General features: G+C 43.1%; 1 protein-coding gene across 1 annotated transcript in view; it reads right to left on the reverse strand.

Annotated features, from left to right (window-relative positions):
• The window catches only part of LOC149218070 (uncharacterized), a 90618-nt gene extending 71698 nt beyond the window's left edge, over positions 1 to 18920 (reverse strand). The window contains exon 1 of the mRNA XM_089383795.1: positions 18466 to 18920. Within this exon, the coding sequence (XP_089239921.1) occupies positions 18466 to 18578 (113 nt within the window). The 5' untranslated portion in view covers positions 18579 to 18920. The remainder of the gene's footprint in view (positions 1 to 18465) is intronic.
• Between the last annotated feature and the right edge of the window lie 1507 nt (positions 18921 to 20427).

Raw genomic sequence — 20427 nt, forward strand, 5'->3', positions numbered from 1 at the left:
TAATAGAACTTAAATGGGATGTTTTGCCTTGCATTCCTTCTACTTCAGGGAGTACTCTGAATGCAGTTTCTATACCTTCTGGGAAAGTGAACCAAACTACTGGTAGTACATCTGCAATTAGTTCAGTAGCTGTCTCTAGTGTGGCACCTGCCACCACAACTACTATAACTGTTGCTCGAAGATACATCCACAAGCATTAACTACAAATCCCACATCTCAACATTTTACCCAGGGATCAGGTGGAAGAACTGTTATTCCATCCTTGATAAGAGGTACCGATAAGAAAGAGCAAGGAATTCAACTGTTCAAAACCATGTTAGATGAAAAAGAGAAACCTCAGAAAACTAGCAGGAAGATAATGCGACCTCGAATTGAACCTACAAATCAACAAGGTTCCACAGTGGAAGCTGACATATCTGAAATAAATGCTGGCATAATCATTGCTGAGGATGTGAAAGATGGGATGCCTTTAGAAGCAGAAACTCAAGGAGATGTCTCTCTAACCGTTTACCCTGCCTCAATAGGAGAATCCATTACAAGTTTGCTTTCCAGTGCTCGAACAATTCCAATAGCACCTGGTACCTGAAAACACGATGCCTCTACCTCACTTCCGGATGTACAAGAAGAATATACTGAACAAGGACTTAAATCAGAATTAGCACCACTTCAGAGGAAGGCAAGAGGTGCGGATTGGCGGGAAGAGTTAACTCAACAGAGTAATCCTTCAATTGAAAACATAGAAAATGCTTCTCGTATGGAGGTCACACAGGAACCAGAAGAAAAAGATGATGTGAATGAACCAGAAATGAAAGATGGTTCAATGGAATTGTCTGAGAGCGCTAATGCTGGCACAATGGGAGCAAATGAGGAGTCATCACGTCCTCAAGCAATTCTTCAACTTATCCTCAAAAGATCAGTTGATGGCAGTAAATCAAAGCCTACTCGCTTGGTTGAGAAGCAAGTGGCCTTAACTAAATCCTTACTGAGGACTGGTGAATTGAGTAAGCACATCACAGCCCTATATGACCATCCTAGATATGACTGTCCATTCAAATTTGGTAATAAGTACTTTTATTTTTCCAACATTGGGCTTCAAGATCAGAGTGTTCTTTATAATCAGGATAATTTGGAAGCAGAAGCACAGGTCTTGTTTGACCCTAACACGCTGAGGGAAGATGGAACGGTAGCATTAAGTATCTCTGAAGTCAGTGAAAATGCAGAATTCTTGGCTGTTGGCTTAAGCACCAGTGGCAGTGACTGGGTGAACATCAAGGTTATCAGGATGGCAGATAAGAGTACAGAACCTGATACTCTTTCATGGGTGAAATTTTCTTCAATTACTTGGACTCATGACAACAAAGGGTTTTCTTACAGCTGTTATCAAGAAAGAGATGGGATAGACGCAGGAACAGAAACAGATATCAATCTTGATCATCAACTATTTTACCATTTCTTGGGCACTAATCAATCTAAAGATATTCTCTGCTGGAAAGATTCAGAACATCCCAAGTGGACAGTTGACTCTGAAAAAACTGATGACAGAAAGTATGTTCTTTTATCTATGATAGAAGGCTGTGACCCTGTGAACAGGCTCTTTTATTGTGATCTCACTGCTCTTCCTCAAGGCTTTGAAGGTTTCAGAGACAAGGAGGAGATGCTTCCTTTCCAAAAACCTATTGATAACTTTGAAGCACGGTCTGAACTTATTGCAAATGATGGTTCTGTGTTCTATGTTCTCTGGAATTGTCCTTTGCACAGTACTGTGGAAGCCTTGGGAGGAGTGCATGGAATGTTGAGCATGCCTGAGTATGGAATTATAGCAATTCCAGGGGATTCAGTTTTGTACATACAACATGCGGGAGGCAGCAATAAATTTGGAGCTTCATTTGAGACTCCATTTGAACATAGGATGGCAAAACCTGTACAATATATGGAAAGTATATGTGCTTTAAAGCCAAACTTGTGGTGCAGCCTACCTGATGAAGTGCTTTCATGGGTATCTGACAAGAGGAACAGAATTTGTGGACATAATGACACGCTGGTTCGATGGCCACCTTGCTATGCAACCTGTAATTTGCATACCTAACCCTCTAACATGCATCAATTTGCAAATGCTTAAATTATCAAAGTATTGTTTTACATCTATGCATGATTATTTAAAGCATATATTGAAATATGGAGAAGAGCCAGGGACTGTTACATCACTTATTTTGGCAGAAGATGGATGGTTTAAAAGTGATTAAAAGAAGGGATATGAGTCAATTGAGAGGTCCTAATTTTTGAAAGCAGGGGGACAAATTTTGCAGCGCCCAAACTTGCAATTGCTCGAGGACGAGCAATATCGGGAAGGGGGGACTGTAATGTCCCCTACTAATTAATTGCCCAAGGGAGGACAAAATATCCTATCCAACCCCATAGGCAATGGTCAAAGATAAAGGGAGAAACTCATTATCCAATGCTTTTGGGGCAACAATGGATAAATTGGGGTAATTGGGGGAAAACTTGTGAAGGAAGCCAGAATTAGGGCTATGTGGAGGGAAGCTGCTAACCCCTCAAATTAAAATAAGGAGAAGAGACCCCAAAGAGAGTCTATAAATAAGAGAGGAGAATCATTATTCTCATCGTGGTGGATTGGATATTTTGTTTTGTGAGCTGAGGCTCTTAGGGTTTTAAGACGCTTTTTTCCTTTGATTGGTTTCAGTGATGAAAGATTCCACTCTAGCCAATCCCCTCTCTATTCTGTTTTGGCATAATTCTGCTGAAGCATCTTCCATTGGGTTTTTGGCAAGCAAGGAGAGATTTTCTGTGACTGATTGGGCTTGAGGTGACACGCTGTGACATCTTTCATCTATCCCAAGTTTCCTGAGGCTTGAATCTAAGACAGCGAGGCTTCTGTGGAGCAATAACCCCCATCTGAGTCAGCTGAGGCCCCCTAGGGCAGAATCTGAGGCAACGTGCCCTTCATAGATAATTTCTGGAGCAGCGGATTGATACTAGGGCTTCTTCTGAGGCAGCGGAGCTCTGTAAGGGCTAGTCTGTGGCAGTGCAGGGTTCCCGAGGCCCAAATTAGGGCTGCCGATCACCTCTAGCTCCCAAGTTCATGCTAAGGCGGCGGCATTTCCCTGGGCACCAGACAGCAACACTAGACCACACACAATGACCAATCCTGAACAGCAAGGTCTGCTATAAATTCTTTGTAGCAGCAAGGTAGTTTGGAGGCAACAAAGGCCCATACTGGCACCAGCAACAGCTTCAAGCTAATTTCAGGAAGTCTGGACAGAGTAGCTTTGCAGCAGTAGGAGGCACAAGTACAATAGGCAGCAGGTTGCCAAGGGCAAATCTCCCTAAGGATCCGTTGCAAACAAGCCTGACTGGTTCAATTGCGGCAGAGAAAAGGGAGCAAGGGGTGGCAAAAGTCTGGCTGATACTAGGGCTGATTGAAGGTCAGACTAATTACACTAGGGCAGTAGGATTGTTAATAACCGTTGTGGAACTGAATCTTAGTAGGACTGGGATTTATAAACCCGGTATGGATCTTGTGAACTGGTAGTATATGCATGGCCTGTTGGTGGAATTAACTCATTGGTTACACTGTTTTACTGAAATCAATATTACTTCTATTTGCAAGAATTGAATATAATACTGTGATATTAGTAGAATTCAATTTTGTCATGTACTCTATCAAACCCTAGGGCAATTTTAGTATAAGGGATATTACAGGCTGAAGGTTGGGTGCTTTCTTACAAGGAAAAAAAGGGTAGCCTACAATGATAAAAATAAAAGGATCTCCATTTTGTTGATTTTTGTTTTTATGGTGTACCCAGGCCCATGTTGAATCACACTAACACTCTTTTATGCTTTGCACAAGCTGAATTTTCATTTTGTTTTATCTTAGTTCATATAATCCATAACTCATAGCTCTAATACCATTGATTAGTTATGCCCTACATATGCATATAGATGCAGGCCTAACATTCTACATTAACACGTAATTCATGCTTAATTAACAGAACATATAATGTAGCAAGTTCATTAAATGATCAACGATAGTTAGCACATGCAAATACATGTAAAGATTCACATTAAAGCATAAGCTAGAACATAACACCTATCTTAATGATCCACGAATTGGCTGCTGACTACGAACATTCCTCTGAACCTTAAGCGCTATTGTTCCAAGACTCTCAACAGTAGGCTACCCACAAGTTGGGGCTATGACACCACAAGGGCTAACAAAATCACTCTAGGCCAATGTTCCCCAATACACAATGAGCTCACTCAACCAACAATCCCAATCACCAACTCTCTTTTATTCCTTGATCTGATATTCACCCTATGAGTGCCATTAGTTAAAGACTTATTAAACTGAAGGTATTACAAACTCATGTGGTGTGTGTGTTCTGTGTTATTGAAACTACAGATCGATCAAATTGCCAATACACAGAAAATGGAATGGAAAGACAGCAGAGAAATACAGTAAGCAACACAAAGACACAAACAGTTTTAATAAGGAGTTCACCCTATTCTCCAAGGCTACGTCTCCGGTCCAGCTTTAGTGGTGGCCTTGTTTTATTGTGTCTTTCAGCAGAGAAATTACAATACAGGGACTCAATGTGAGTTCTCCTGAAGCAGATTTTGCTTGGCAGGGTGGTTCTTGGATTCCCCAAGCCACTCAAAGTACACAGACTCTTCTTCTTCCTACCAGCTCTGTGACCCTTGGTCTACAGTGGAAGAGCCAAATGTGATACTCAGTCCAGACAGATTCCTCTATTGGAAGGATTGAATCTTCAAGCTCTCTGGTGCTCGACGCTGCCTGTGGTCAACTCGGCCCTCTGTCTCTTCTGCTTTGCTTTACTGTTCTCTGTGTCCAGTCCTCCTCTCAGGATTCACTGTTCATTGTCTCTCTTGGTCGCTTGGACTCCTCTCAATTCAGATTCCAAATCAACTCTAACCGGTTCGACTGTCTCTGTTCATGGCTTTAGCCATTCAATCCCTATGCCTGTTCGGTTCCTCTTCTGCCTATGTCGATTCACCTTCTGCAGCTGCGCTTGGAGTTCCCTATGTTCGGCGTCATCATGAACGCTCAGGGAGTGGCCACTTGTCCTCCTCTAAATGGTGCCAGCATGCTTCATCGATTCGTTTCTTCAGTTACGCCGTGGATGCGTTCTTCCTCCACCGTGGCAGTCAAACGGATTCCAAATCCCTTTAGAACACGGCTTAATTCCCTGTCGATTCCGCTTCTTTCCATCGGGTGCAATCTCAACTGTCCGATCTGGGCCCTCCAGATCCAACGCCATACACACGTTTCGCACAGTTGACTTGCTCAATCGATAGCACGCGATCAACAGCGGTTTTCTCTCACCTCCGCCTGCCATGCGTCGATTGGTGTATGGAATTGCTCCGCTCCTGTCCAAAACCTCTTACCGTTCAAGGGCGCCTCGATCAAAACCGTCGGTTTCCAGAGCACGGGTCCCGCCTTTGTACTTTAGCGCTTTCACTTTTTCCCGCCCACGGTCCTCTGGTTCCCCCACGCGACCGGGTGCTCGAGCTTTCCCATTTTCACCCTGTTCACTTAGCAATGCGCGATTCGCGCATCAAAAACTTCGCCCTTTTTCCATTCCGAGGCTCCCAAGGGCTACTTTGGCCTCCTGCACAGTCTCCATGGGCCTCGGTCAACGCGCTTTGACCGAGGTCCTCGTCGTTCCACGTCGGCTGCCATGGCCACTAGTTCCAGGGTGTTTTTGACACTGTTTTGGATTTCATTAGAGATTTGTTCAACCTGATTCAGTCATGGTTCCCGACAGTCTTTCTATGGATCCAATTCAGATCACGACCTCCCTACTGAAAAAGCTTTTGGACCACCAAAAGTTGGTTTTTAAGCATCGACTAAGTGAGGATATTGTTTCTTCACTTGTCCAATCTCAATCCACTTTGCGCTGCTTGGCTTTGAACCTTTGAGCCCAATCCTGAGGTACTCAACTTCTCCCCTGCACGTTGTCCTCACCTTCCTGTCCAGCACTGTGTCTTCCTGCAACTCATTGAGGTATTTAGGTAGCAGGTCTTCAATAGAAGGCAATTGACTTTGCTCTTTAGGGTCCTCAATCATTGAAGGTTCAAACAATCTCAAACAATCTGCATTTACGACTAAGTTGATGTGCATATAAGCTGGTAGATCAAGGCGAAACACATTTTCACCAATCTTCTCAAGTATCTTGAAAGGCCCACATACCTGATAGGCTTTAGCTTTTTACCTTCACCTTGCATCCAGTCCTTGCTGATATACAGCCAGACTTGGTCTCCAACTTGAAAACTATGCTCCATCCGATGCTTATCATGCCTAGCCTTATACTTGGCCTGGCTCTTTTCAAGCTGTTCCTGTATTGCCTGATGGATCTCCTAGATCCGTTCAATGAACCTGGTTGCCTTATCCACATCACTGTGCCCATCAACCATGGTATCTTTACCAAAGACAAAATCCAAAAGAGACCTTGGTATGAAACCAAAGCAGGTCTCAAAAGGAGATCTCTGTGTAGAAGAGTGTTTGGCTCTGTTGTAAGCATGTTGCACATAACACAAGTGTTGATCCCAAAGCTTAGGATGTTTACTGCAATATCTCCTCAATAATTGGATCACAATCCTGTTTACTACTTCTGTCTGGCCATCTGTTTGTGGATGAAAAGTTGTGCTTTTCTTTAACTTGGTGTCCATCAGTTCCCACAGACTAGACCAAAACTTCCCCACAAATCGGGTGTCTTGATCAGATACAATGGAAGTGGGTAATCCGAAATGAACCCATACATGTTCAAAGAACAATTTTGCAGTCTGTTCAGCTGTGACCTGTTTACTACAAGGTATCAAAATGCACATTTTGCTGAACCTATCCACAACAACGTATAGATAATCATGACCTTTCCTAGATTTAGGCAGTCCTCCTACAAAATCCATGGAAACACTTTCCCAAGGGTGAGAAGGAACTGGCAATGGAGTGTACAAGCCTAGTTTTCTATTGTTGGGCTTGCTTTTAGCACACATGGCACACCCTCTTACATATCTAGAAACTGTCTCATTCATTTTCGGCCAATAGCAGAATCTTTGCAGCTGTGAAACTGTTTTGCTTACCCCAAAGTGACCTGATATCAAAGAAGTGTGTGCTTCCCTAATTATCTTTATCCTCTCAGTTTGTGGAATGCACAGTTTCCCACAATGGTATAAGAGTCGATCCTTTATATGATAGTCCAATTCTTCTACTCTCTTGCCTTGACTCAAAGTTGCATATACATCTTTAAAATCCATATCCTAAGCATATTGTTCTATGTAGCTTTCATGTAGTACAGAATTATGCTTAAGTATGGTAGATCCATTTATAATGGGTCTAGATAACATGTCTACAACCTTGTTATGTATGCCCTTTTTATATCTGATGACCAAGTGAAACTGTTGAAGAAAACCCATCCACCTGTATTGTCTTGATTATTGCAACTTAGTTTGGGAGTGTAGATATTGAAGTGGTTGATGATCAGTATGTATTACTGTCTCTTTGCCCATTAAGTAATGTTTCCACTTTTTCAAACTCTAAACTAATGCATACAATTCTTTATCATATGTAGGATAGTTAACTACTGCAGGATTAAAAGTCTCGGAATGATAGCATATGGGTTTGTCGTGTTGTGTCAACACTGCTCCCATGGCATAGTCACTAGCATCAGTTTGGATCTCAAATGGTCTTTGCAAATCCGACAGTGCTAGTACAGGTGTTGTACTTATTTTTTCTTTCAAGGTGTCGAAGGCTTTCTAATGTTTGCCTCCCCATTGAAACACCTTATTCAACCCTGTTAAAGCATGTAAGGGAGCTGCAATCGTGGAGAGTTAGAGATGAACTTCCTCCAATATTGTGTTGCTCCTAAAAAGCTTCTCACTTCTGTAGCAGACCTGGGTTTAGGCCAGTTTACAATGGCTGCCACTTTAGAGGGATCTATCTTCAATTCACCTCCCCCTACTATGTGACCCAAGTAGTTTAGAGATGTTTTGCCAGATTCACATTTTAAGAGTTTAACATGAAGTTTTTTTCTTTTCAAAACATCTAATGTTTGCTTAACATGCTTTAAATGTTCTTCCCACGTTTTACTAAAAATCAAAATGTCATCCAGATACACAATAACAAAATCATCAAGAAAAGGTCTGAGTACATCATTCATTAATCTCATGAAAGTAGCAAGAGTATTAGTTAAGCCAAATGGCATAACTAACCATTCATACAATCCCTGCTTTGTTTTGAAAGCAGTCTTCCATGCATCTTGCTCTGCAACTCTGACCTGATGGTATCCACTGTGCATTTCCAGCTTGGTGAAATAAACAGCGCCTTTTAATTGATCTAAGAGATCATCTATGCGAGGAAGGGAATAACGATTCTTGATTATTATCTTATTCAGTGCTCGGTAATCAATGCACATTCTCCCCAACAAGGTCGGGATATAAGGAGTTAGGGCTTGAACTGGTTGAACCTTTGCAAGACCAGCCTCGAAAATCCCGACGGCCTCCCATGGCGGACGAGAAGAAAGACGAGGGGGCAGGAGATCCCATCAAAATCTTGCTCGAAGAAGCCCTCGAGCGACAACGGAACGCGATGATGGACAGCTTTGCCCAGATACTTCAGCGGCTACCCAGAAGCGACGCATCAGCTTCCAGCAGCTACTCTGGAAACGCCACACCCTTTAAGGTACAAGTTAATTTTGAAATCCCCATATTCGAGGGTCAGACAGACGCAGATGTCGTAGATAAATGGTTAAATCTGCTAGAGGGTTATTTTTCTGTTCATGAATTTTCGAGTCGGGAAAAGGTTGTTTTTGCTCTTCTCAAAGCAGCCCCCCACGTCAAGGACTAGTGGGAAACCTACTGCGAGCAGAAGGATGAAAGTACTGGCTCACTATTTTCAGCCGCACCCACCTGGGATTCGTTCCGGGATGCCATCAAGGAGCAGTACTACCCTGTTGGAAGCTATGAGGATGAATACATAAAGTGGACCACGCTGCGGCAGGGAAGGGACCAAGACGTGTCAGAGTTCACCAATCTTTTCCATACCCTTCGCACAAAGTTGGGTATCAAGGATTCGGAGCAACATTTGATACTCAAATACCGTGGCTGCCTGCACAAGTACATCCAGGAAGAAATACAATTCCTAAACATCCCCTCGCTTGGCGCAGCATACCAATATGCCGTCAAGGTCGAGCAGAAGTTTAAACAAAAGAAGCGAGACTTTGGATCTGCGAATCCAAAGCAGGGGAAAGGTGCCCCTAAACCACAGAACAAAGGACAAAGCCAAGGTGGGACAGCCCAAGACAACCAGCCGAAGCTGCAAGCAAAGAACAGCGCCGCGAAGCCGAGAAAGGACACTGGAAAATGGTGCGAGTTCCATAAGAGCTCCACTCACAACACAAGTGAGTGTCGGGCCAAGCAGTCACTGGTGGCTGAGCTAAAGGTTTCAGAATCAGATGCATGTTCCGACTCTGAGTCAGAACCCGATAAGGGGTATGAAAAAGGGAAGCAGATCATTGATGTGGATCCCAGCGCCACTGTTGCTACCGCAAAGATCCAGAAAAATGAACTCGAAGATCCAGAGGAGGAGGAGCGTCTCTTCCACTCCCAGATGTGGGTAAAGGGCTCCCCGATACAGTTCATTGTTGATAGCGGGAGTCAAAAGAACCTCATTTCGGCAGAGGTCGTGAAGCGGTTGGGCTTACCGACCACAGCACATCCACAACCATACACCATTGGGTGGCTTCACCAAGGACGAGATCTTCGCGTGAGCCAGCAGTGTCGCCTTCCATACAACATCAAGCCCTTCACGGATGAGGTCTTGTGTGACATTGCTCCCCTTGAAGTTTGTGATGTATTACTAGGACAACCATACTTGTGGAAGCGACATGCTGTGTATGAATCAAGGCCCCGTGCTGTTATTATTACATTGGGAAATAAGTTGTTCAGGATACCAGAGGTAGCACCACCTGCCGCCATCTCTTTGATTACTGCAAAACAATGCAGTAAGATCATTTCCAAAACCAGGAAATTTGTTTTCCTGATGATACGCCCTCAAGGAAAGAAGAAGACAGTGGCCGCGGCCTCCAGACGGGGTCCCTCTGCACGACAACTACAGATGGACAAGATTGTGGAGGAGTACAAGGACATCTTCACCTCCCCGGCAGGGGTTCCTCTGCACTGTCAAGTCAAGCACTCCATCGATCTGACCCCAAGTGCGCCGCTACCCAATGGACCAATTTATCGGCGCTCCGTTCTGGAGAACAATGAAATCAAGAGGCAGATTCAGGAGCTCCTGCAGAAAGGTCACATCCGTCCGAGTTCAACGCCCTGTGGGAGCCCAATCGTGTTGGTACAGAAGAAGGATGGGACGTGGAGACTTTGTATTGACTATCGGGCGCTGAACAAGATCACTGTCCGTAATAGGTACCCGATCCCACGGATTGATGACCTCCTAGACCAACTAAAGGGGGCGAAATATTTCAGCAAGATCGATCTGAAGTCAGGATATCACCAGGTACCAATCGAACCCTCTGATGTGTGGAAGACTACCTTCAAATCCAAGGAAGGCCTCTTCGAATGGTTTGTCATGCCTTTCGGATTGACGAATGCTCCTGCAACCTTTATGAGGCTAATGGATGACATCTTGCGGCCATTCACCAACTCCTTTGTAGTAGTATACTTGGATGACATTCTGATCTTCAGCCAGAGTTGGGAAGAGCACCTCCACCACATCCGACAGGTTCTCCAAACACTGCGGCAACACAAGCTATGTGCCAATTTGGAGAAATGCACTTTTGGCATGACCCAGGTTCAGTATCTGGGATACATCATTGATGAACAGGGGGTGCATGTCGATCCAGCCAAGATCCAAGTCATTCGGGATTGGCCCTCTCCAACCACTCTAACAGAGCTCCGCAGCTTTCTAGGTCTTGCCAACTTCTACCGCAAGTTTGTGTTGGGGTTTTCTCATATTTCTTGGCCCTTGAGTCAAGTCACCAAGGGAGGGGCTAAAGCAAAGTTCTTTTGGTCTGAATCTCAACAGAAGGCATTCATGGAGTTGAAGGATCGCCTCTGCACGACACCAGTGCTCGCGTTACCAGATTTACAACAACCATTTGAGGTCGAGACAGATGCCTCTGACTATGCTATTGGGGCAGTCCTTACTCAACATGGACATCCAGTGGCATATCACAGTGAAACACTTTCAGACACAGTCCGGAAGTACCCCACTTATGATAAAGAGATGTATTCCATTGTACAGGCCTGCCGACAATGGAAGCATTACATTTTGGGGAAGGAAACGGTCATCCACACAGACCACCGACCCCTGCAGTTCATACAGACCCAAGGGAAATTGCAGAATGATCGCCATCAGAAGTGGTCTACATACCTGCAACAGTTCCACTTGAATATCAAGTATAAGAAGGGCAGCACCAATAATGTTGCAGATTGCCTCAGTCGACCACCGATCATGGCGTTAACCACCGTGCTCAACTCTTGTGGTCACGAGACTTCTGATTGGCCACTTCTCTACAAAAGCGACCCAGAATTCGGCCACACATACCAGACACTCTTGGAGGGTCAGCATGTTGCAGATTTTCACCTCCAGGATGCCCTATTATGCCACCTCGGTCACCTTTGTGTTCCTTCAAGCGAGCGTGCCAAGATGATTTGGGAAGCACACTACAGTCGGGCTGCTGGGCATTTCGGGGTCGAGAAAACAGTGGCAGTACTGCAAAATTATTTCTATTGGCCGAATCTTCGACAGGATGTTGGGAAGTACATCAGATCATGTACTCCCTGTGCCATTGCCAAACCAACCATTAAGAAGCACGGCCTCTATACCCCGTTGCCTACCCCTAGTCGACCTTGGGAATCCATCTCCATGGATTACATGTCAGGCCTTCCTTCCACCAAGCATGGAAATGACTGTGTTTTTGTGGTCGTCGACAGGTTCTCGAAGATAGCCATTATGATGGCCTGCAAGAAGAATATCACAGCAGAAGCCACTGCTAAACTCTTCTTTGAACGAGTGTGGGTGCACTTTGGGATCCCACAGTCTATCATCTCAGATCGGGACAGTCAGTTTCTCAGCACATTTTGGTCCAGTCTCTGGTCAATGCTGGACACCAAACTCACGAAGTCCACAACCTTCCATCCTCAAACTGATGGCCAGACAGAGGTTGTCAATAGGATGATTATGCACATTCTGCGCATGTATAACTCAAAGCATCCACGCACATGGGACGAGAGCCTCCCCTATGTTCAGCACAGCTACAACCGAGCTCTTCACAGCTCCACTGGCCATAGCCCTTTTCAGGTGGGTTTGGGATTCCAGCCACTATGCCCCATTGATGTGGCCATGCCACTTGCAGCTACTCACATGAATTCAGCTCATGTCCGGTCCGAAACAGATAAGGCCACCAGCTTCATTGAGCGCATCCAACATATTCGCCAGCAGGTCCATGACATTCTTGAGAAATCAAATGCCAAGTACAAGCAGCGACATGATCAACACCGGGTGCCACACAAGTTTCAGGTGGGCGACAAAGTCTGGTTGCATTTGCAAAAGGAACGCCTTACTGGAGCCTATCGGAAATTGAGACCACTCCGATATGGTCCTTACACCATTACTAAGGCTGTGGGAGACAATGCATTTGAGCTCAGCATTCCCCCATTCCTTGGCCTGCACCCAGTGTTTAATGTGGACCGCCTTCGACCATACTTTCCACCATTGCTAGACACATCCGACATTGCAGAACAGCTCAAACCCACAGAATTAAATCCAGATTGCATGGAACAAGCTGCAACTGATCGGATCATGGACACACAAATCAAGGACACTCGCCAACAGAATATCCAACTGTATCGAGTTGTCAAAGCAGGCCAACTCCTTCAGCAGGGCAAGTGGCTCACCAGGGAACAGGTTCAGCAAAAGTTTCCTCATCTCATGGAGGAGCTCAACGCAATGGGGACCATTGCTTCCTAAGGGGGGAGGAATGATCCAGGTGGATATTGGTGGCCACCTGCCAAGTCCACCTGGACCCCCACCATTGTCTTTCTCAGCATTTTCAGTTTCCTTAATTGTAGCACAACTTACTATTTTTAGCAGTTTTTCGGGTCCTGAACTTCCGGAGCCGTTTTGAGGCCCTAAACGACGTTTTTTGGGGAATCCAGGGGCAACATGGGTCCGTTCCAACAATGGTAGTACTCGGATAGATCTTTCTAACGAGCTATTGTATGCGTCAAACGGAGATCATATGCCAAAGTTACGACCCCGGGAAGTTGATGTACCAATTTACCCCAAACGGGGCCCACAGTTTGGCGTTTCATCTCCTAGGGTTAGGTTTTGGAATGTTAAGGGTTTTCCATTGTTTCTCAACAATAAATAGGCCTTCGAGCCTCATTGTAACACAGTTCAGAGGCATGTAGCCATCACATCTCTTCTCAGAGATAAGCTACCATCGCCCTAGCTGGTTTATTTCCATTTCTGGTTGTAAGCATATTTCAGTATTTTCCATTAATGAAATGAAGTATTATTTCCGCTGCATCTTTGTGTATATGGTTATCTCTGTAATTTGTTGCGTTCTTGTTTAAATCCGGATCACTGATACCACTTGATCTGATATTCACCCTATGAGTGCCATCAGTTAAAGATTTATTAAACTAAAGGTATTACAGACTCATGTGCTGGTGTGTGTGTTCTGTGTTATTGAAACAACGGATCGATCAGATTGCCAATACATAGAAAATGAAATGGAAAGACAGCAGAGAAATACAGTAAGCAACACAAAGACACAAACAGTTTTAATAAGGAGTTCACCCTATTCTCCAAGGCTACGTCTCCGGTCCAGCTTCAATGGTGGCCTTGTTTTATTGTGTCTTTCAGCAGAGAAATTACAATACAGGGACTCAATGTGAGTTCTCCTGAAGCAGATTTTGCTTGGCAGGGTGGTTCTTGGATTCCCCAAGCCACTTGGAGTACACAAACTCTTCTTCTTCCTACCAGCTCTGTGACCCTTGGTCTACAGTGGAAAGAGCCAAATGTGATGCTCAGTCCAGACAGATTCCTCTATGGGAAGGCTTGAATCTTCAAGCTCTCTGGTGCTCGACGCTGCCTGTGGTTAGCTCGGCCCTCTGTCTCTTTTGCTTGGCTTTACTGTTCTCTATGTTCAGTCCTCCTCTCAGGGTTCATTGTTCACTGTCTCTCTTGGTCGCTTGGACTCCTCTCAATTCAGATTCCAAATCAACTCTAACCGGTTCGACTGTCTCTGTTCATGGCTTTAGCCATTCGATCCCTATGCCTATTCGGTTCCTCTTCCGCCTGTGTCGATTCACTTTCTGCAGCTATGCTTAGAGTTCCCTGTGTTCGGCGTCATCATGAACGCTCAGGGAGTGGCCACTTGTCCTCCTCTAAATGGTGCCAACATGCTTCGTCGGTTCGTTTCTTCAGTTACGTTGTGGATGCGTTCTTCCTCCATTGTGGCGGTCAAACGGATTCCAAATCCCTTTAGAACGTGGCTTAATTCCCTGTCAATTCCGCTTCTTTCCATCGGGCGCAATCTAAGCCGTCCGATCTAGGCCCTCCAAATCCGACGCCATACGCACGTTTCGCGCGGTTGACTTGCTCGACTGATAGCACGCGATCAACAGCGGTTTTCTCTCACCTCCGCCTACCACGGTCGATCGGTGTATGGAATCGCTCCGCTCCTGTCCAAAACCTCTTACCATTCAAGGGCGCCCCGATCAAAACCGTCAGTTTCCAGAGCGCAGGTCCCGCCTTTGTACTTTAGCACTTTTACCTTTTCCCGCCTGCGGTCCTCCGGTTCCCCCATGCAACCGAGTGCTCGGGCTTTCCCATTTTGGCCCTATTCGCTTAGCAATGCACGATTCGCGCATCAAAAACTTTGCCCTTTTTCCATTCCGGGGCTCCCAGGGGCTACTTTGGCCTCCTGCGCGGTCTCCATGGGCCTCGGTCAGTGCGCTTTGACCGAGGTCCTCGTCGTTCCATGTCAGCTGCCATGGCCACTGGTTCCAGGGTGTTTTTGATACTGTTTTGGATTTCATTAGAGATTTGTTCGACCTGATTCAGTCATGGTTCTCGACAGTTTTTCTATAGATCCAATTCGGATCATTCCTCAGGCCATACAACCCAACAGGAGATCCCCCTTCTCTGCTACTGCAGTCCTTCAGGTTAACCCCCTTTAACAAAGCTCCAATGTAAGCTAGCCAAGAAAATCATTATGCTAGGACACCAAGGATGCTCCTATGGTAATTTTACACTAGATTCCACATGTAACTTGGTCATCACCACATTGGACAGTGGTACGAAATGGTAACATGAATAATGAATGACCGAGCCTCCTTTCAACTCACAAAATCCTCACTTTTATGTGCATGGCTTTAATTTGACACATCTCATTCTCTCAATTGTGCACATATAACCTAAGTTACCAAGATACGGAAACGGATACAGAAACAGATCCGGAGACGGATTGAAAAGTCAGGATCCGGATACGGATCTGTCAAGTTTTTGAAACGTCAGGATCCAAATACGACAAGTACAAAAATATATAATAATATTCTTTTAATTCTAAAAAACATATTGGAAGTTCAAAATCAAAACCATTTATAAATCACAACATTAACACTTAATATAAACCAAAAAAAAAATTCCTAAAACATTAAAATTAATATAGAAAAGCTTTTATAAATAATGAATCCATACAGGTGAGGATAGTTTTAGGTAGAGAAGGAATGACCTGTTGTAGAGTTTTATGAACCCAACGTTTTGGACTACCAAGTGAGTCCATCATCAGGGGAGGATGCGTCAATAGATATTCTTAAGATCTTAATGATGTATCCAAGAGCTATAATTAGGGTATATATATAAGTAGGTGATAGCACTGAGCAGGGCACAGCCAACATTGTAGGTGATAGTGTAGGTGATAGCACTATCTTCCACTGTGTAAGCCAGATTTTGGCCCGATGACTTTGTGCTGTAGCTGTTGTTGTAATAATTTTATGAAAAGAGAGCCATTTTTGTAGACAGGATTGGAGCCTCTATTATTTGTTTGGTGGTATTGTCATATTCTCTACTGACTTAATTCAGAACCAGTTGCCAGTTGCTGGTATTGACAAAGTTTTCCCTTGTTACATCCTGACCTTCAGCTAAGGGGTAGAGTCTTTCAGATTCCTGTGGCTGAGGAAAAATCTGTACCCCTGCACAATAGGTTCCTTTTATTAAGATAACTATCTCCTCTCTTAAAAGCTTTAAATCTAAAAATCACGGCAGATAATGGCTATGATTTCTCACATTTTCAGCATAGTATATGCATATATTTCTGCTAGTTTCTAGCTGTGTATTTCTGTCACTGCTATTGTACTTGAAAGTTTTCATCTACCTTTCTGCTGCAATGGTGCAATGAGTTCACTGAGGGAAAGATACGATCGTGAATGAGAAGATTGTTTAAGAAGGGAAATGTTCCAGATCACCAAGCAAAGAGGTAATGAGGATGAGCAGAGAGGTAATGAGGAATAATCTCTCTCCAGGATTGAATCTCAAGGGAAAACAGGAACCAGTGAAATAAGTCTGGGACAGAAGGATTCGAACCTCCAAATATGAGATGGGCCTCTCCATCCCTATCCAGAGCTATTGGTTGAGACCCTATCTCGCTAGTACGCAAGTTGGTTGTTGTGAGTATTCATAGTTTGTTTAATGTCAATTGGGTATAGCATGGGTGTCCGGGAAGAAAAATTGTTTCCTCCCAAACAGGTTCAAATCCCACTTTGTGATGTTTTCTATTTGTGAGCCGATTGTCGTTGAGATGTTGACCTCGCCTTGAGCCCCAAAGAATCCAGTTTACCCTGAGTAAGAATCCAGTTTACCCTGAGTATCATTCTCGGAACGAGAGGAAGTGCCAAATGGGTTTCCTAGGAAATGCATTACAAAAAAGATAAAAGTGTTTTTGTGGCAAGAAAATATAGTCGCTGTGAGACTTACTTTTCCTTTGCATTAAAAAGTACAAATGGCTAGAATAAAAATCTATTAACAGACAATATTGATGCCTAGTCCTAAGGATATGGATCAGGCACATAATAAAAAAGCAATCAATCATTGGAATGGCAATATTGATTGCATACAAAGACCTTGAGCTTCACAGAACAGTTCACAGTTCACAAGCATGATTCATGACAACAATGAAACACGTAAATAGCTGAAGCTCGAAAAAAGAAATACACAGTCACGTCAACAATGATTTTAGGTAAAGCGTCTAACAATAAGAAACATGAACATGTAGCACAGTAATTTGTTAATATCTGTTAGATCTGAAAGAAAACCATGGAGTCTATGTTAGAATCCAATTAGGAACATGTGAGCACGCCAATTCTATACTTTTTTTTGGGTGTGGTTCACGGACACCCTGGTCATTGGGTGGCCGCTACGTCCACGGAAATATCTGGGCTGGTCAACCCCGAAGGGAATCGAGCGCCATGGCCAATAACTGGGGTTATAGGCCTAAGCCCAGGGGCTTCGGGGAGAATTGACCTTGTGACCTCCCGGCAAGGCACTGATTTGACCGGTTGAGCTAACCTAAACTTATATCATACCATCTTGTAATAAACTTATATTTTCTAAATGTTTTTGTGTATCATATCGGCTAGCTTCTTGGCATGGTGAGCTTTAAATCAATTCTTGCAAATCATTCGCAGAATAGTGCGGCAGATAGCCAAGAGCTTTCAACAGACAACTTCTGAAGAATGAAAAAACTACGATCTTTGCACATGCCAACAATTAAGAGCAGTTTCAGAGTCGTGAAAAGCAATTCAATGCGGTATAAAGGACAGTCAGCTGAATATCTTACAATAAAATACCTACAAAACAATAAAGAGAAAGCCAATACGTTTCTAAATCTACAGAATTGGGGATCGCAGCAAGAAACATGGCATTTCATATCTGATGGCTGCAATTAAATCTGCTATCATATGTGATCAATGTAAATTTAAAATGACAAAAAGCTGGGAAAACAACAGAGACTGATCACTGAACCCACCAACCGGCCAATCAGCCCTTTTTTCCCTTTTTATTGGGGAAGTTCACGGCTCAGACATAACTCCATGTTTATTAGGCACCCAAGTTTTCCCATGATTAAGGATATCCAAGCCGGCTGCTTATGAATTTTAGACCAGCATGCTTTGATCGAAAATTCCAAAACAGCCCCCGTAAAGTGACAAGAAAGGGAAAGCACGCCCTGCCTTGCAGAGAGGGCAGGCCCTACTCATGTACGCATTGGCAAGCGAGAAGAGAATATTATCAATTTGCAGCACAATATTTAATATACGTTGCAGGAGGAAACCTAGGTATAACACACAATCCCAATCCCCAAAAAGGCAAAAGAAGAGATAACAGAAGAGAACATGCATACATACCAGATATCCTCAGGAATACCGTATCTGATGAGTTCTTCATTTTCGAACTTATCAATGCCCATGTAGATGGTGTAATCACCAGCCTCTGGCGTGGCCTTGAAATAGAGTACCATCTTGCCTGCCGAAAGCCCAACTGCCCACAAGATACAATCAAGCAGCCTGAATGAAAGGCCTTTTTTCCTCCCGCGGATAATCTTGAGGGTACGCTGGAACAGAAGCGTAGTGCCTTCACCGCTCGTCGAAATATGGAGAAACGATAGATAATCGTTTGTTGAACGAGCAGAGCATTCCTCAAGATATAGGAGATGAGAAGATGGCTCCTGTCACCACCCAAAAAGTATTTTAGGAACAGTTAGGCCTCATGGGCATCCCACCCTTCGAACGATTATGATGGTTGATTTCGTAGGGGCTCTCATTACGGGGAGAATTTACCTTTCGGTGGGGAGGGGACAAACCACAGGATCATATGATTGATTTCTGGAAAGATAGGGATGAATATATTCAAGAATAAGATTGGTCAACCTAAAGTAGACTTTAGAATCATTCTAGTTAGGGAAAAAATATCACAATGCCCAAAGATATTTATCAAATTGAAGATGTTAAAAGGACTCCTTGGTATTGTTAAATTTATTAGCCATAAAGGTAAGAACAATAAAATAGCTTTAAATGTAATAAAGGTGTAAACATTAAAATAATAAATATGTGGTTGGTTAAGGTTTAGTGAAAGAGATGGATAAGAAAATTGTTATTCTTTTTACTCATATTTAAATCTATCTTTAGATGTGATTTTTAATTAGTCAATATGGTTGAATATGGTGAAATTGTTGACAAGGATTTGACTCTTATAAAATTTAGTGTACTTCATAGTTATTATTTTTTTAAATGAAGAAAAGAATTTATGAGATGTATATTTCATGATTAAAAAAAAATGTCAATCAAAAATATTATGTTGTTATAGTTATTGGAGTTGATGTATTAATTGTTGTTATTATTATGTGAATTTTTTCGTTTTTGTTTTTTAAGTTGTTTTTTATTTAGGAATCTTAAATTTAAAATTTTTGTTATTTTGTATTTTTAAAATTTACACATCAAATAATTAGTCACTATTATGTTGTTATTTTTTTCAAAATAGTGTTTATTAATTTAAAAAATAGTTATTTTACATGAAATTACATATTATCATACTTGCAAAATAATTGATGGATCAAGAAACTTGCAAGGTTTTAAACGTCTTAATTGTTTGCAAGGAGACAAGATATATAAGTTACAGCAAAGACATATAAGTTATAGCAAGTTTTTAATGGAAAAACACTGATTTGTAAGTATTGAGGACCGTGACCTGATTAGGTAACATAGCAAAAAACCAAAGGAAAACACTTTTTGCGATGTGAGAGCCAACACTATGGTATAGAGTGAGAAAATAAAAAATAAAAAATAATAATAATAATAATAATCTTGAATCCAAAAAAATGGCCTACGCTGAGTCATTTAACCTTGAAAAAACTATTTAAAAACCTGATCCCAATGTGAAGCAAAAACTGGCCCAAAAAATATAATTAAAACATGAAGATGATTGTTGAAAACTTGATACTAGAGTGTAGCCCAGGAGGGGACTACAAAAGGGAGTTGAGTTGTGCCTCAGTGAGAAGAGAAAGATGACCCCTCTTTGTCGTCTATGAGTTCCTAATCTCTTCATAGAAGATATAACCTTCTTCCACCTCTAAGGCCTTTCTGGATAATAGGTTTGCTTTTTTATTCCATGATCTGTTAATGTGTTGGAAGTTGAGAGCATGGAATTTATCCTTCAGGATTGTGATTAGTCAAATATCCAATCAATTACACATTTAGAGCCTCCAATGACTTGTAGGGAGGAAAGGTGGAGGAGGGAGGTGAAGAACAGGAGGGCCCAGGCAGTGCATATTTCAGCTTTTGTATTTGTACCAGTCCCAAAATTGGCCCATA

Source organism: Pinus tabuliformis, chromosome Q (assembly GCF_031772625.1).
Source record: "Pinus tabuliformis cultivar Carrire ecotype Pingquan chromosome Q, CPIR1, whole genome shotgun sequence".
NCBI classification, from domain to species: domain Eukaryota; kingdom Viridiplantae; phylum Streptophyta; class Pinopsida; order Pinales; family Pinaceae; genus Pinus; species Pinus tabuliformis.